The sequence below is a fragment of the Scardinius erythrophthalmus genome (assembly GCF_964197995.2).
Source record: "Scardinius erythrophthalmus genome assembly, chromosome: 9".
NCBI classification, from domain to species: Eukaryota; Metazoa; Chordata; class Actinopteri; order Cypriniformes; family Leuciscidae; genus Scardinius; species Scardinius erythrophthalmus.
The window spans coordinates 35,730,430-35,748,145 of NC_138229.1; the positions used below are offsets into that span (position 1 = coordinate 35,730,430).

General features: G+C 37.3%; 1 protein-coding gene across 2 annotated transcripts in view; it reads right to left on the reverse strand.

The window, feature by feature from the left end:
- rock1 (Rho-associated, coiled-coil containing protein kinase 1) overlaps positions 1-17,716 on the reverse strand; it is a 78,608-nt gene that overhangs the window by 45,598 nt on the left and 15,294 nt on the right. For both annotated transcript variants that reach the window (XR_014030817.1, XM_081375153.1), the window contains exons 2-3: positions 4,512-4,593; positions 745-845 (exon numbers count right to left, since the gene is read on the reverse strand). Coding sequence is in view for 1 of the 2 variants with exons in the window: in XM_081375153.1 (XP_081231279.1) it covers positions 745-845; positions 4,512-4,593 (183 nt within the window). In the remaining variant the exon portion in view is untranslated. The remainder of the gene's footprint in view (positions 1-744; positions 846-4,511; positions 4,594-17,716) is intronic.

Genomic DNA, 17,716 nt, shown 5'->3' on the forward strand with positions numbered 1-17,716 from the left:
AGCAAAACTTGAAACAATTTTTTAAAAATTAAGCTTAATTTAAGATACTCAAGTTATTCAAGTGTACAAACAAGTAGGGCTGTGAAACGATTAAATCGCATCCAAAATAAAAGTTTGTGTTTAAATAATATATGTGTGTGTACTGTGTATAATTAAATTTGTATATATAAATACACACACATGCTTGTATATATTTAAGAAAAATGTGTAATTTATATATAAAAAATTTATATTTATATATAATCTAAATTATACATAAATATATACAGTATATGTATGCAAATATTTCTTAAATATATACATGCATGTGTGTATGTATTTATATATACAAATGTAATTATACACAGTACACACACATATATTATTTAAACACAAACTTTTATTTTGGATGCGATTAATCGCGATTAATCTTTTGACAGCCCTAAAGGATTCTCAGTGTGCACAAACTTACCACATTACTGAGTGCTCTGTTAGTTACAGTGTTTACTAGCTTTTTATTCATATTTTTTAAAACAATTTCTTTATTTGTGAAAAACACTGGAATACAGAACAAGAAGTTGCCATCTAAAGTAAGTGTTTAGTTTAGAGATTAATTTTTTTAAATAAATTTTATAAAATATATATACGGCTTCATATCGGTCATCCTGCTCTCTAAGATATCGGCATCGGCCATTAAAAAAACAATATCGGTCCACCACTAGCAGTGACAACAGCACAAAAGACGACAATACGCGATACACTTACCAGTTGTACTTCTCCAAATGCCCCTCTTCCTATGACCTTTACCACTTCATAGTCCTCTGCTCTCATCCGCAACTCCCGAATCTTGCTGATTGTGTCCTTATCTAGAAACAAACACACACATGCACAATATAACCCAGAGATGCAAGAGGCAATCAAGGGGCCAATTTTATAAAGCGCTTTGGAGATTCATATTTTGTGAATAAAGTGATAAATTATGTTTTTTGCACAAAAAAAGCATTTGTGTCGCTTCATAAAATTGAGGTTAAACCACTGGAGTCACATGGATGGAGGGACAGAAAGCTCTCAGATTTCATCAAAAAGTTCTTCATTTGTGTTCGAAGATGAATGAAAGTCTTACGGGTTTGGAACGACATGAGGGTGAGAAAATAATGACAGAATTTTCATTTTTGAGTGAACTAACCCTTTAATGCTACACCTTTCTGTTTGCTTTCTGTTTTGCATCACAGGCCGTATCATTTCTGTGCTTTAGTCGAGCAAATCACAGTCCTAAAACCTGGACTAACTGATCGCGGCACACTCTCTCAGTGTTTGCACGCAGCATCGGCTGCCAGCTGGTCCAGCTCGACGCCGAATGGCACGTTCCGCCACAAGGGTTGTTCGGCACAATGGTGGAAAAGCAGCTAGAGTGAGTTCTTATAAAGTCCTGTAGATCTCCCCCTCCACTCTGATAAACCATTTCATCATATGCACTTCTGGCTGTGCCTTTAGACAAGCATCAGCATATTGTTAAGAATCCATTAACAAAAGAGAGGGAGGAATTAGACAACCTCGCTGTAGGAGGAAGTGGAAAGGAATCATTTAGGTGAGTTTGTGTAGCACTGAGGGCCCTAAAGGCTTTATCTGACACAACAGCTCTGCTTCCCTAGGGGACAGATAACATTCAGACAGATTTAGTCATCGCAGAGCGAGTCACATTTGGTATGCATGGACGGGGCGGAGGGGCGTCCAACAGATTTAAAAATACAGCAGAGAAACAATATGATTTGAATCATATTCATTCAATTTAATGATTCGTTCAAGTTTGAAAACGTTAGAACAATTAAGGCAATTGCAGACTTGCATGTGTGGCTCATTACAAAGTGTTTAATTAATAGCAAAGAAATGTAAATGTAGAATGTGAATTGATACACATTTATGGTTAATGTATTTGTAAACATTTTTGGACCACTTACTTTTAATTGAATTAAATGTTAATAAGGGAAAGTTAAAAGCACTTAAAGGCACAATATGTAATTTTTCGCCACTAGAGGTCGTTTACTCTAAACAAAGGCGTAGTTTGATGACGCCTTGATTTCGCTGAACCATGGGAGTTGATGTCTTCGCCTCTACAGCCGGTGGAGAATACGACGGGACCCGGGCAGAAATCATATTCATGGATGACCGGTAATGTTTTAAAAATTTATTAACGTTACAAAAGCCGCTGGGGCGAAACGAGCCGCTGGAGGGATTGCTAATGAGAGATGAGCGCGACACACGGCTCGAGAGCAGCGGAGCTTTTATTATTAGCTTCTTTCGCTCATGAGTATGTGTGGTAATACAGCACTGTTTTATCATAATAGATACAGTGTGTTGAAAGTTGTTATAAAGCTACTCTGTGCGTTTGCTCGGCGGCTGCTATACGAGACACTTGTTGCACACGGCACAGCTAGATCGATATTAGGCATGGTAAAACGGTACTCGCGGTAAATCAAGAAAACGAGATTTCAACATTAAGACTAACTGCCTCAGTGTTTCCCACACATAGACTAATTCTTGGCGGTGCGCCACAGAATCAACACCGGCCGCCACATGTTGCATTTCGTTATTTTATTTGTTTAACGCTATTTAAAACACGCAGCGTATTCATTCAGCTGTATTTGCTCTCCCTCCGTCTCTGTCACTCACGCGTCTCTCTCACATTCACACACACACATATACACATACACACATTCTTGTACATCTATCTTTATGAGGACATTCATTGCCGCTTACCCTGACCTTACCCATCACAACTAAGTGCCTAACCCGACCCCTGACCCTAAACCTAATTATAACCTTATCCCTAAAACCAAGTCTTGACCCTCAAACAGGCCTTTAAAGGGCTCTCAGAAAGTGAGGACCGGCCAAAATGTCCTCACTTTACTCTCTTTGTCCTCACTCCAATGGTCTAAAACTCAAACTGGTCCTCACAAAGATAGTTGTAAAAACACACACACACAGCCCCTTCCCTCCGTGCACACCGCGTCTGTCTCCATGAAAACGAGATCATCCGAGATCAAAAAATATTTTATATTCTAAATACAATGTTGTCAGTGTGTTAAAGTTGGGAGTCCCGACCCTTAGCAAACAAAAGATTGCGCCTTCTTTAGTAAGTTAACTAACGTCAGGTGCAAGTTTGTGGTAAAATGCAGTTGGGTTGTCGAGGTCAAAACACTATATAAGCTGTTATGTCATCATTAGGGTGTTAAATGTGTGGATTTTGGGTTGGGTGTGTGGATTTTGTGAAGGTGAGAAGCATTTTTGATTAATATTTAATATAATAAAGTTCTGCGTAACGAATTATTAACGAACAAATTATTTTGAACCACATCAGATCAGCAAAAGGACGAGACACCTCAGCATTTCCTACACATGTCAAAGTGCTCATTCTATAAAATCTGAATACAGATGTACGCTATGTAAGGTGTGCGCATACAGCCTAATTTTCCTTGTACAGTTATTCACTAAGGTTATGCAATTATGTTGTGTTGTACAATATTATTTTATTAGGTTAATTTATTAAGTTAAGGTTAAACTGGTTAATATAGTAGAGCGCAACATAGTAAAAGAGACTATTATTGTAAAATGTATTGTTTATGTGAATCAATTTCTGCAAAAAAATCCCAGATAATATTATGTTAATGCTTAGTATTTCCTGCATAGATTTACATATGTAAATATATTTTGTGTTGAGTTAATCTAACTTGTGTGGTCAGTGTGTAGTAGACATACCCATTTAATTGATTTCATACATTGTAACATTTACTGTCTATTCAAGCAGGATAAGCAAAGTAACAATTCATTTACATATATAATAAAAACTAATCCTGCGACTGAAACACGGGTGACTTTAGGTCAAGGTTTTGGCTGTTTGGCTTGAACACTTCACCGCCTGCTGGCAGTTTTTGTGAGCAATCCAGTCATGGTGAATGAGATCAGGTCCCCCATAGATGAGTGGCTAGAATGCAATATTGTTGCTTTTCGTTTTGTTTTGGAGCAAATGGGAATGTGAAAATTATATTTGCTATGATGTCTTATTTTCTCATTTACCCTAATATGGTTTACTTCTGCGTTCCAAACTTGGAAATGTAAAAAGGATCCATTGTAGTTGCTAGGTTGTTCCGGGTGGTTGGTTACTGGCCCAAGTCCAAAGAACCCACCCGTGTCTCTATGACATTCTACATCCCAGATAAGTCTATTAAGAGTAATAGCACAATATCTGATGCTGTTTGTGTCCGTAGCAGAAATTATATTAAAGTTACAGGCCCAAGTTTACTACTTAGAGCAGTAAAAACTGTCATACAACGTTATGCCTCCAATGTAACGGTGAGAGAGAGAGAGATAATGACATGTGGGTGACCACCATGCAGTCCCGAAAGACCTTTTGTTGAGGGAATACTTGGACAGACAAAATAGTGTCTGACTGAGAGTACTGACCCAAAAACAATCCCCGCTTGCAGTTAAGCAGCCTCCAAAGGTTTAGAACAAGCTCCAGACAAAATACTTACATCTATTTAAGAAGTTATCGATGCTTTTGTTCTTCCTCAGGGCCGGAAAATCAAGGTCATAAACCAGAGCATCCAAACTGTCCTGAAATGAAACAAAAACAAAACAAAGATTACTTCAGTGGAATGTGCATTTTGTCTCTTCTGATCGGTAGTTGTGCTGCATATAATCATTATTTATCACTTTCACAGACTAGACGATTAATGTTTTTGCATCCTTTTGTTTTTGCAAGTCATCGATGAACCATCCGCGGTAAAATGAATGAATTTGCAGTGTTCTCTGATAGCGTAGGTGACCTCAGTCTGTCAACATAATAAAGCACATCACATTGTAAGCATGCTAAAAACTAGTCTTGAAATGGATCATCTTCAAAGCACAGCCACTACAAATATTAAAGCTCAAGTTCTAACTCAAGTCAATGCACCTATATCCACAAATCATTAGTTAGTTAAGTTTTATTGATTTATATAGCACATTTAATAATGACAGCGTCGACCAAAGTGCTGCACAAAAGAAAAATAGATACATAAAACAAATAGCAAAAAAAAAAAATCATAAATTTACCCAACAATAAATATTCACACATAGTAAAGTATTATTACAGCAATTACTCCAGCCCATGACCCATTTTAAAATGATAAGTCTTAAGCAATGATTTAAAACCCTGAGGAGAATTGGCAGATCGTACACACAGCGGTAAATTATTCCACAATCTGAGCGCTGCCGCTGAAAACGCACAATCTCCCTTAAGTTAAGTGTTAAGTATGCGATGACCTTAGAGGCCTATTGGTCTGATGGTAAGAAAGAAGATCAGACAGGTAGGATGGTGTCAAGCCAACCAGGGACTTAAAATAATACCTTAAACTCAATTCTAAACTCAATAGGAGGCTAATGCAAACTATTTAAAACAGGAGTAATAGAGGAGATGTTGATAAAAGTAACCATCTGATTCTGCACGATCACACACTGATTGATTTACCTGTTGTTTAAATACACACCAGCAAGTGCCGGTTCATTGTTTTGAGGAAGGTTTGCAGCCTTAGGCTATGTGTGTATTATTTTTCACATCCATCTCCACGCCTCATACTGACAATACAAAAAGCAAATGTGTGATCAACTGTGAATGTACATTTATGGAACACAAAAGTCACTCACTTTGCAACAACCAAAGGAAACATGCCTTGAGAGAGCACACTCTGATTGTGTGATGTAGTCTACCAGAATGCAGTTAGAAGAATTACCCCAAAATTCAAGATATGGAGGCAGAAAATTGCCCTTGTGTGTTTTGGTCTTAATATTAAGCAATATTACACAAGCAAGGGTGCTTTTTTGCTAATATTATCATTGCAAAGTATTGCAATATTGATTTGCAAATGTGATTTAGATTTTATTAGGGGTGGGCATTGACAATATACCAGCAGAAATCTGTCAAGCTGTAGAGATACTGGACTATCGTCTCTATCGAGAGTATGCGCATGTGTATCATAATATAGATCAGTGCATTCAGTCTTAAAGTGACAGCAGCCTAATATATCTGCGGATGGAGGACCACCAGATCTAGACCCTGTCACGGCCAGCCCAATCTCCAGACCTGAACCCAGCTGGAAACCTCAGGAGTGCGATCAAGAGGAAAGACACAAAGTCACAAGCCATCAAACAAAGCCGAGCTGCTTGAATTTTTGTGCCAGGAGTGGCATAAAGTCACACAACAGAAATGTGACCGACTGATAGAGAGTACGTCAAGATGAATGATAGCTGGGATTGGATATCAGGGTTATTCCAGCAAATATTGATTTCTGAACTCTTCCTTAAATAAAACTTTAGCATGGTGTTGAATATAAACTTGTTTTCTTTGCATTTTTCGAGGTCTGGAAACATGGAAGCTTGTTATTTTGACCAGTTTTCATTCTGCAAATAAATTCTCAAAATGACAGTTTTTTTTTTTTTTTAAGAAACGTTGTCAGTAGTTTATAGAATACAACAAAAATGGTAATTTTACTCAAATATATACATATAGTGCTAAATTTGCAGTGGTGTCTTTTATAATATAGGCGCGCATATATATATATATATATATATATATACACACACACACACACACACACACACACACACACACACACACACACACACACACACACACAGCATTTTTGAAAGAAGTCTACTCTGTTCGCCATGGCTACTTTTATTGAATAAAACTGTACTGTACAAACAGTAATATTGTGAAATAATATTACAATTTAAAATATTGTAGTATATTATAAAATGTAGTTTATTCCGGTGATCAAAGCTGAATTGTTAGCATCATTACTCTAAATCACTCTAATGTGCTGATTTGCTGCTCAGGAACATTTCAAGGATCGTTTTGATAAACTATTAAACTATTATGACAGAGACCTGGCAGTGAGTCCAGAGACAGAGATTAAGGCTTGTTTTAGTCTTTATATGACTGCACAGACTGATTCTCAGCAGAGATATTCATTTAAAGGGGACAGCTATTATGTAAAATTCACTTTTATAAGGCGTGTGTGTCCACACAAATGTGTGTAAACAACCAGCCTATAAATGGTAAAAATCCACCCACTCCTTTTTTATAATCCCAATAAATCATAAATAGTCTCTCCAAACGAGCAGTTCCAGATTTCCCTCAACTCTTACACAAGCCCCGCCCATGACTGATGACGATCTGCCCTATTAGCATAGATCCCGCCCTGAGTGAGACGCAGCAGCCGCTGTTTCTGTCTCCTCGCTGTAGCAGCTGGAGATGTGCAATGTCACCCAAAAATGTAAAAAAAAACATTACAAATGTTCTGTTACTGGATGTACCAACAAGCATAAGAGTCTCCATAGACTCCATAGCATCTGAGCCACTGAGGACACGCGGGTTGAATTTTGTTTATGAAGGAAATGTGTCCAAGAAAGCCGTTAAAGTGTTATATATTTGGGCAAATCATTTTATGCCAGACTGCTTCACAAACAAGGGTCAGTTCCATGCTGGATTTGCACTAAAGTTGTTTCTAAAAGATGTTTAGATTAACATGACGGTACATGCTAGTCGATGATTGAATCAACTCCACAACTCCACAACAACTACATAAACGTATCCACTAACCATTCAGAAAAGTCTAAAAGTTGTAACTTCTTCTTTAGTGTCTCCATCATCATGTCCGACCAAGCGGCAACATTCTGATCTGAAAAATGAAGCCTACCCGGAAGTGCGAAAAACTGCAATACATCGAAAATCCGCTAGGGGCAGGTCCCAAAAGGGAGCAAATCTCCATAGACCCCATGTTAAAATGTCCGTTTTCTCAGCATAAATTCATGTTTTTACAGGTTGGTCCCATGGACTTTTATTGTATTTTTCGATAGGTTCCAAGTGCCTGACAACTGTGAGGGGGGTGAATTTTTTTCTGACTCGTTAGTTAGATCGTACTTAGATATAAAATGAATGACAAATAAGGGCGTGGTTAACTTTGATTGACATCTTGATTGACAGCTTAGGCTGCGCCAAGGAGAATGACAACATAAGAAGCGCCATTTTTTAACACAGTTGAAATATAATACTACTGTTTCTGTATCATGAAATGTAATTTTAAGAGTTTTTTAGGCGAGAAAGTAGTTGTTTAAAGCTCAAATCTGTGGTTTATTTAAAGATTTATTAAAATTTGATCCAGTTGTGAGATTCAGCGATGACCGGGCTCTCGGGGCTCATGTACCCCGCCTGGAACAGCCTTTCCTCGGCTAGTCGTTCTGACGTTTGCCGCTGACTCTGGCGTCTCTGTAGTGGTTAAACATGAGATATAATTCGTCTTGTCTATATCTAATGGGCGATTTTTGGTCTTGTGAATCTATAATCTGTTCCCTGGGCAATCGTTTTGGCTGTGGGGAAGTTTCATAACTTTATAAGCTATTTAACTTAACCGTTGTATGGTTAGACTAGAGCGCTGACTTTGTATGTTTGACTGAATTGTTTGCTTTATTTGTATAGCTTCTTGTACCTTTTACTTATACTTTTATAATGACTAATATTGATAAAACTGAAATTTAACAAAAAGAGACTGGGTTGAGTTTTGTCATTTTAAATTTTAACACCACGAAGATGATCTATATGTTGTTTACTGCAAAATCTGTTGTTTAGTACAAATGCACATATTGCCTGGACCATATTAAAATGTTTAATATTTTTATATTATATTTAAAACGAAAAGAGGCAGGTTTGTGTTTTATATTTCGTTTTGTTATAAATAGGCAAACGTTATGTGCAGTGAATATAATCAATACGCGTTGCCTGAACCACATTTGTGTGGCTATAATGTTTAAGATTTCTTTAAATGAAAACGAAAAGTGTTAGTATGGTGTTTTATAACATATTTCATTGCCTAAAATATACACAGAGATAACCGGAGTAGAAGAGCGAGCTGAGTGACATGACGCGCTGCGTCATAAGGTGGGCGGGGTTAGGATTTCCCAAGATTTTACAAGATGGCGCCGCCCATACCCCCCATAAACGGCTTCAAACCCGTTCTTCAGAAAGTCTATGGGTGACGTCACAGACGCTTTGTCCATATTTTTTATAGTCTATGTGTCCGACTCCGGTTCGAACATGTAAGGCTCAACACTGCTACTGAGCATTTCTGACATTTTGGCTTCGTGAGATTCTCTTAGTGTTTTCCTGCAAAGGGTGTCGAGGAAAATATTAAAATGATAAAAAAAAGACTGTCATGCCCCCTTTAAAAGAGGAGCCTGAAGATTAGGGTTGGGCTCAGTTGAGTCTGAGGGTTTGAGTGATCACACAGCACGCTTGAACTAGTCACGGGTGACTTAGACATTGAGGATTACACTAGATTAAGATTAATCCTGTTGATGTCACTTATGCCACTGCTAACCTGGTTAGATCAGTCTGCAGTTTCTTAACCTTGAAAAGTTGATGGGCATGTATACGTTATATACAGTATGTACAGTATATACACTGTACGCTACCAGTCAAAAGTTAGAAATAATATAGTTTTAATGTTTTTGAAGTCTCTTATGCAAACCAATGCTGTATTTGTTTAATTAAATATAGTATAAAAAAGTAACAATATAAAATATTACAAATTAACTCTTTCCCCGCCAGCGTCTTTGAAAAATGTTGCCAGCCAGCGCCAGCATTTTTGATCATTTTCACAAAAGTCTCATGGCCCCCAGATTATTTAGCTGTATGCATATCTGAATGCAATATATCAAAAAATTTAACAGACCCTCTGCTTTTAAACAATTATTTTTTTTATTCTAGCATGCATTCTTTCTTTTATCAACAGTTGATACCACAAATGTGTGAAAAATATATGCATAAAAAAAAATGTGCATAAAAATATTTTAAACAAAAAGCTGAGAAAATCAAGTTGTTGTCAAAGACTACATCTGGATCGGATTCAGAATGATGATCAAAACACAGATGGAGTAGATCGAGTCCATCATCCCTAATGCTTCACAGTCCTATACCTCGTCCTGGGTCGACATTTCATTCAGTAACGTTAGGCAGTTTTGATTTATTTGCTGTTTAATATGATCATCATGTTATTTTACATAGTTGTGGTCAGAATTATTGGCACCCCTGGTAAATATGATCAAAAATGGCTGTAAAAAAAAAAAATCTGCATTGTTGGCCACAATTATTGGCACCCCTCGAATTTTTTGCGAATAAAATATCGCTGAAGTATATTTCCATTAAGATTTACCCTTTTTTTAGAAAGACACCAGGGTGACTAGGAACATGAAATTGTCCAGCTATGACTTCTTGTTTCACAGGACTTTAAATATGAGGAAACACAAAGGCCAAATTCCCTTAATCATCCATCACAAAGAGTAAAACCACAATATAGTTCTGATGTGCAGCAAAAGATTGTTGAGCTTCACAGAATAGAAAGTGTTGTAAGAAAATAGCTAAAGAATTGAAAATCCCCATTTTGACCATCAGGGCAATAATTAAGAAGTTATAATCAACTAAAGATGCTACGAATCTGCCAGGAAGAGGATGTGTGTCTATATTGTCTTAATGCACGGCGGGGAGGAGAGTTTGAGTGGCCAAAGACTCTTCAAGGATCACAGATGGAGAATTGCAGAGATTAGTTTTGGGGTGAACCCCTACATCCCCACATGTTGTTTGGGAGGGTTTCAGGGAAAATGCTCCTCCCTCATCCAAAAACGAACTCCAGCATATTCAGATGTCAGACACGACTGGAACTTCAAACGGCACAGGATTCTGTGGTCAGATCAAACTAAAAAAGGGCCTTTTGGCAGCAAACACACAACATGTGTTTGGTGCACACAAGGATAAAAAGTCCCTCATGCCCACGGTTAAATATACCGCTGGACAGGGGCGTAATTTGTGGGGGGGTTGGGGGGGAGATAACCCCCCCCAATATTTAAATCTATGCATTACAACCCCCCCAATGTTTATACCATGATCACATGAAAAATATGCAGAGCCAAACTTTAACCCCCCCAATGTTCAAACCAAATCTACGCCCTTGCCGCTGGATCTTTAATGTTGTGGGCATATTTTTCTGCCAGAGGTCCTGGACATCTTGTTCAGATACATGGCATTGTGGATTTTAGCAAATATGAACAGATAAAACAATCGAAACCTGACAGCCTGTGCTAGAAATCTTATAATGGGCCGTGGTTAGATCTTCCATCAGGACAACGGTCCAAAACAACCTCAAAATCAACACAAAAATGAGTCTCTGAGCACAAAACCAAGCTTCTGCCATGACCGTCCCAGTCCCCTGACCTGAACCCTATAGAAGATGAGTGGGCTGAACTGAAGAGAAGCAGCGCCAGGATGGATCTGGGAATCTGAAGGATCTGGAGAGATTCTGTATGGAGGAATGGTCTCTGATCTCCAAACTCATCAGGCATTATAGGAGAAGACTCAGAGCTGTTATCTTGGCAAAAGGACATTGCAAAAAGTATTTAATAAAAGGGTGCAAATAATTGTGGCCAACATGTTTTGGAGAACAACATTTATTTCATAATGTGATTTCCCCCCCAAACTTTCAATTCTTTTACTTTTTACTTTTAAAGATCAAAAGGATAAACAATGCAGATTTATTTTTTACAGCCATTTTTGATAATATTTACCAGGGGTGCCATTAATCCTGACCACAACTGTATGCATCTGCTTGCATATGATATCACTTGTTTCTGCTTCTTCTTAGCCTGTGTTTTGATCAGGAGATTCAGTACTCTTTCAGAAGAAGCCTAATAGCGCTCCTACCTTATAATAGTGAAAGCAATGAAAGCCGGAAAATTCCGTCAATGGCAGGGAAGCATTTTCTCATTAATGACAGAAATTTTCGCCAATGGCGAGGAAAGAGTTAAAAGAATGTTTATTTTTATTTTAACATTTTAAAATGTAATTTATTCCTGTGCTGCCGTTCCTGGTTCCAAAAGAACAAGATGCAGGAAGAAAAAAATGTGTCATCAATTACTCAACCTCATATCGTTTAGATACATAAGACTTTTGTTTATCTTCGAAACACAAACGAAGATATTTTAATGAAATATGAGAGAATTATATATTTTCATTGACAGTCCACACAACTAACACTTTGACACTTTAAAACGTTCTTAGTCCATATGAATTGAATGGTTTAGTCCAAATTTTTCTAAACGACTCGATTTCTTTATATGATGAACAGATTGAATGAATTTTACTCACATTTTATTTCATTACAATTGTCATATTTCACTGTAAAAAATGAGTATCATATCTTTATAATTATATTCAATAAGGTTACACTTCATTTTACAGTATCTCTGTTACATGTTACAAGTAGCCTACTTAATAGTAATCTTAAAATAAATGTTAAGGTGTCATTGTTACAGTGTAAATATATCTAATTACTGAGCAATATTAACTACATGTAGGCTACTTACTATAGGGTTAGGGTAGGATTAGGATTTGGTTGAGGGTTAGTTGCATGAAATTATGCATAATTTACTGTTATTTCTACGGTAATTACATGTTACATATGTAAAAAGGACACTGTAAAATAAAGTGTTACCATAACAGTAAATTATGCATAATTACATGCACCTAACCCTAAACCAAAGCCTAACGCCAACCACAAACATTTGGTAAGTACAAGTTGTTAATTAATATTACTCAGTACTTAAATGTATATTTACACTATTACAAGGACACCTAAACTTTAAAATAAACTTTATATAATCCTTAATATAATAATAATTTAACTTTACATTACAACTAGAGCTGCACGATTAATCGTTAAAAGATCTCAATCTAAACACCCACACAATCTCATTCCTAAATGATGATTCGTCTGTGTCTATTAAATTAATAATTCACGACAAAATCACACCAGAACATTCAGATTTGTGTTGCCGCTGCTGATCCAGAGAGAGCAGTTGTCAATGAAAGAAGAACCAGGATAAACTTTATTGTTCTGAAATAAACACTGCTGCTACGGAAGCATTCAAATACAGTAAATCACCTTTAGAAAGTAACATGGCGCTTCAAATAACGCTTGAATAGATTACATCGTTACGCCATCGTTGGCGACAAGTAGCCTAACTTTTAAAAAAGATATTTTTTATTGAATCATTCATTCAAGAGATTTGTTCAAAAATGCTGATTCATCCAGTAATGAAAAAAGTTAAGTATTTAGGAATGAGTCATTGAATGATTAATTCATTCAAATTTTAAATAGACTGCAGCGATTAACATTTTGTCAGAACATCTAGTAAATTACGTTATTTTGTTATTAAGTTATCTTCAGAATTTATGATCTTTGTTTGAAACAAAAAAAAAATCGTGATTCTCAATTTATCCAGAATAGAGCAGCTCTAATTACAACTGTAAAATTGCAAACAGCGGCAGACAATGAGCTGCTAATGTGTAAAAACACACTGAAACATGCGGCGCACCATATTCATTTCATCATCAAATTTGCAGTTTGATAATCGCATTAAGCCATATTGCAATTTCAGTTTTATTTTGATTATTCGTGCACCCCTACATCATAAACGTCTCTTTTTTGGCATTCTGAGCTATAGCTTTAGTGTTGTTATTCCTCGACATACCCATAGTTTAAAATTCTCCTCTTCCAATCAGCTGTCATTAAAACAATGCCATGAACAATTCTGTGCCTCATTAAACTGAAAACTGGACGTGCAGTCCAAATCACACTGGATGTAATCAGACACAATATAATATTTTTTAAAGCATTTTCTAGGACAATATTCAAAATTCCTGCAATTTCAAACCTTGAAAAAATAAAATCAAGCATTTTCTAAACATTTTACAAACTGTGGTAATAACAAACCTCTCCGTTCAGAAATGAATGTTTGCATAACATCCTGCCAGAGAGAATTCTGGATGGCCACAGTCACATTCCTCAGCAGGACTGTACACGTCAGAGAGCTATTTTAAGAATGCAGCCAAACAAGCTCCCAACAAAGTAGAGGAAAAAACAGCCGAGACCACAGTCAGAAAGTGAAGAGGGCCTAACAGGGCTCCAGACTAAGATTCGAGAGGCGTGCCACCAACTTCTACAGACGGTGCATTAATATTACATGTGTTGTCTCTCAGAAATTTGACAGGAGCTCAATTTGGGATGCAGATGTAAATTTATTTTCATAAACAAAAAAAAAAAATATATTTTAGCATTTTTATAAGCTATACCTATTAACATTAGCCATTGGTCTTCAATAGTATCATCCATCAGTAGATCATGATAACTACAGGTTAAACCACAAAAGGCAGATAACTACAAAATTACTAGTAAAATTTAACCATGGTTTCTGTGGTTATTTGTTATGAAAAATAGTTGCCTAAACACATTTAAAAGAAACTAATACACAACAACTGCTATAGCTTAATATTTAATAAAATTCTATATGAATATGCAATGCATCTGCCACAATACCATGGTTACAGTTAGTGTTACTACAGTAAATCAATGGAAAATGTTGATGATTTGTGGGTTAAAAAACCCACAGACTGGATCGTTGTGGCTCAGGCCCCGTCCACACTACTGCGTTTTAGTTTAGAAACGGAGAATTAAAACGAATACGATCTCCGTCCACACCAGCGTTTTAGCTGCGTATTAGAATTGATCTCCGTCCACATTAAAACGACTGAAAACGCGGATCACGTGACTTCACCAACACTGGGCATGCGCGTGCCAGTGTAAACCTAGAGACTTTTAGACATAGACTGTAAAAAAAATGCTTTCAAACATCAAAATGTCATTTATTAATATGTATTTGTGTCAAAATGACATATAAACATCTTTTCCTATTCTATTTTGCCTGGAAACGCTTCCAACACACTTGCATGTCGCATGAAAAATAGGCGTCGGTTCTATTTCTAGCATGCACGCGTTTACCGCGCCTAAGACGCGGCAGTTTTTTACTGTAAGAAACTGTTCCAGTGGGTGAAGTTTACCGAATATTACCTGTGTACTTCATGACTGATGACACCCAATCATAGAGCCGAGCGTGAGCCTCTGCATCATCGTTTCTAAAGTCCTCCGTTTTGACCCGTCTTCACTAAAACGCCGTCCGGAGATTCAAAACGAAAAACGGGTTGACAGCGTTTCTAAACTTCTCCGGTTTGGGTCTCCGTTTTTGCCGTTTTAGTGTGGACGGGAGGTGCAAACGTAGCAAAAGGTCTCCGTTTTTAAACGAAAACGCAGTAGTGTGGATGGGGCCTCAATGTTTCTCCTGTTTTTCGCATCAGTGTTGTTGAAAATGTAAGCACTGGTTCATCTGGCTATAAACTAGTTGAAATCACTGAGACATTTGTGTTTTTTATCAGAGAAATCAAACAGTTTGATCACGTGATCGTGACCGGTCAACGGGTAAACGTATTTGTTCTAAGCTCATGCTGAGCTGTTGTTTGGAGCAAAGCTGATCAATGGTCCGTGTGGAACAGGAATGGCAGCACTTATCGAATTGGTGTTGGCACCAGTGCAAGCAGGTCCTTAACCTGTAGGCTATTTCAAAAGATAAACATGGAGACTGAGAACAGTTTCTAAAAACCGGCCAAAAGCCAAGGCCATAATAAAAAGTGTTTTTAAAATGTCTCTTGTAACCTCAGCAATCATAGATTTGACTAGTGTTGTCAAAAAAATTTAAAACTGAAATTGTAAAACTGTAATGTCACCAGTCTTTCTGCAGTATTGGTAGCATAGAGTAGACAAAGGGAAGTGAAACAGAAGATATTTGAATAACTTTGGGATCCAAACTTTCATTTTCAACAGAAAAAAAAAGAAAGTCATACAGGTTTGGAACAACATAATGATGAACAAACAATGACCGAAATTTCATTTTTGGGTGTACTAGGTTAACCCTTTAAACGCAATTCTTCCGTCAGAAAAAAAATTGTGCTTGACAATAAACAGCAACTGAATGCTCCTAGGTGTAACAGTTCAAGTGAACACAGAGACTGGGAAAAGTTCTCATGCACTGTCATTTACTTTTTTTAACACGGTATATGATATTTTCTTACACACATACATCTGATTATCTCTCAGCATAAGAAAACCTTCTGAACACTCAAGTCTGCCTAAGAAGCATCATTTCATGACGATTTTTCTATGATCTTAAATTTGAATTCATTCAATTCAAGACTTTAAGGACCTGCGGGAAGACAATGAATTTCTGTGTTCCTGAATGTTTCTATGCGTGCATGATGATCTCGGTTTGTGTGAGTGTGAGTGTGTGTGTGTGTGTGTGTGTGTGTGTGTGTGTGTGTGTGTGTGCAAGCATGCATGTGTTTTAATAAGGACAGCACAATTTAGAATGGTGATTAAACAGACTGAAACTACCTGAACAGTTTTAATACTTGCCTTCCAGCCAATCCAAAACCCAAAACCTTTTTTAACATATAACTGAATCTCAAGGAATATTAAAATAACAAAAAAGTTTATGGCATGACCCCTTTAAGCCAGTTGTACGTGATACACTTCCTGCCACCAGTTGGTGGCGCTATGGCCATTCCTCACATCCATGTGATCAGCCTTCTTCACCAAACATACAGCTCAAGTTTCATCTAAATCACTCAATGCACACAGCAGACTTAGGCTACACAGTAGACTTAGTATTAGATATTTATAGAGTGATTGCTCAAACTTATGGTTTGTCCTTTTTTTTTTATTCTGCCAAAGTTGGCCCTCAGAAAGCATACTCATCACCCAAAAATAAAAATGATATTCATATTCTGGTCTCATGTGCTTTTCTGTATGCTTTATTAGTATGGTGTTTACTGAGTTTGGTCTTTTCATATCACTGTCTTAATGCATTAAGCCACGTTAGCGTTTCAGAACGTCCCGAGACCTTGTGTGTCATAACATGCAAAAAAAGTCCCATTTCATGCCAAACAATAAAACGACCCCTTTACGCTCTCCCCCTGCTGGGCCATTGCAATTGCACAAGTTAGTTATGCATCAGATCATATAGGCTAACAGTTAACTATATCAGATAATAGTTGCAAAAGTCAAGGCGCAAAGATTTGAAATTGCAGTGACAGATTTGAGAAGTTGCAAGTGCCTAATAGAGGTTGTACTGCGAACGTGAATGAAAGAATAAGTGCAACTATGTACTACAAGTTTGTGTCTGTTATAGTATTTCTGTGAATGGCATTTCACACATCAGGGACTACTTGTCTGCAGCTAATACAGGTTTGTGACTATTGTCTGCGAGTGCAAATCTCAACATTCAACTTAAGCTGCACATTCAATGAGTGTGTGGTTTTTTACCATTATAGGCTGGTTGTTCTCACACACTGCGGACACACATTGGAGTTCAAACGCCTTATAAAAGTGCATTTTGAATAATAGGTCCCCTTTAAATCCAAACCATTGCCAAATAAGCGTTTACATTTCGCTTTGAAACCAGATCTTCCGCCACCGTCTCGTCAGTCAGCTCGCCTCACTCTCGTCACGTGATAAATTAAATCTGAGTCCTGCTGCGTATCTGTGCTGCGACTCTGGTCCGGCTTACGCTGAACTGAGTCGACACGTTGCTTTTTAACTGTAGTGTCTGTTAAAGCTGAAAATAAATGTTTTTTATTACTATAAAAAAACCTAGACGACAGCGGGGGGCGGTGCCACGGTGGACAAGTGATGTAAACACTGACAATCGCAGCAAGCCTAGTACACATTCAAATTCCATCGTGAAGTGGCGTTTGAGAAAT